General features: G+C 34.5%; 1 protein-coding gene across 1 annotated transcript; it reads right to left on the bottom strand.

The window, feature by feature from the left end:
- Window positions 1–200: 200 nt before the first annotated feature.
- LOC106477910 (titin-like) lies at window positions 201–754 on the bottom strand (the record flags this gene model as incomplete). The annotated part of the gene is made up of 2 exons (XM_013938427.2): window positions 201–373; window positions 511–754. Coding segments are annotated over 2 exons (417 nt in total), but the record flags the coding sequence as incomplete, so codon positions are not given.
- Window positions 755–870: the final 116 nt, after the last annotated feature.

The raw sequence follows: 870 nt of genomic DNA, 5'->3' as shown, positions 1-870 counted from the left end.
AAAAAAAAGGGCCATAGCTTTCCATTCTATCTACCAAACTTTTTAACTTTTTTTTTAAAGTCCATATGGTCAGATTCTACAAACTTCAAATACACCTTTCGTTTTTAATATTTATTATCTAACCACTGCTGAAAGTTTTGTATAATAATGTGAAGTGTCTTATATGTTTAAAGATCAGATTCACAAGATAGCTCACTTACTTGGAATTCAGAAGAAGGTTTGATAATCTGTGTTTGCCGGAACCATGTGATGGTTGGACGTGGATGGCCACTTACTTGACATTCAAAAGTGGCAGGTTGACCATCAGGAATACAAAGAGGTTGAAGCTTCTTAACAAACTTTGGTGGCACCATTTTCTCTCCTGGTCTGGGTTCTGGAAGGACAACAAGCGAAAACTTTAAAACTCATATTCCTACTTCTGTCTTACTACTTATAAGCTACAAGTCCATAATCTCTGCTTAACATCTAGACAATCAGATACAGTGTTTGCTTGTTTCTTTAAACACTTACTTCCAAAAACAGGTAACTTTTTAATCTTCTCGTCAATCTTCTCTTTGAGAAAGTGGGTATAAGTTAGTACATCCTTCAGGATATCCACAGGAACGAGTCCTTTCTCCTGCGTCAGGTGTTTCTTTACAAACCACCAATCACTGCTTGTCTTCTCAATAAGGTAAACCCTTTCTCCTTCGACCACAGACATTACATCTGTTTTCTCAGAGACATACGTTGTCATGACAACGAATTCAATTTCTTCCTGTAAAGTTGGTAAAACAAGAACAACGTAGCTAACTAATCCATTCTCAAATATATATATATATATATATATATATATATATACATATTATTTATTTACTTACCTTACTACTACTA

Source organism: Limulus polyphemus, unplaced genomic scaffold, assembly GCF_000517525.1.
Source record: "Limulus polyphemus unplaced genomic scaffold, Limulus_polyphemus-2.1.2 Scaffold98191, whole genome shotgun sequence".
Lineage (NCBI taxonomy): Eukaryota > Metazoa > Arthropoda > Merostomata > Xiphosura > Limulidae > Limulus > Limulus polyphemus.
This window is presented reverse-complemented; position numbering and strand designations above follow the sequence as displayed.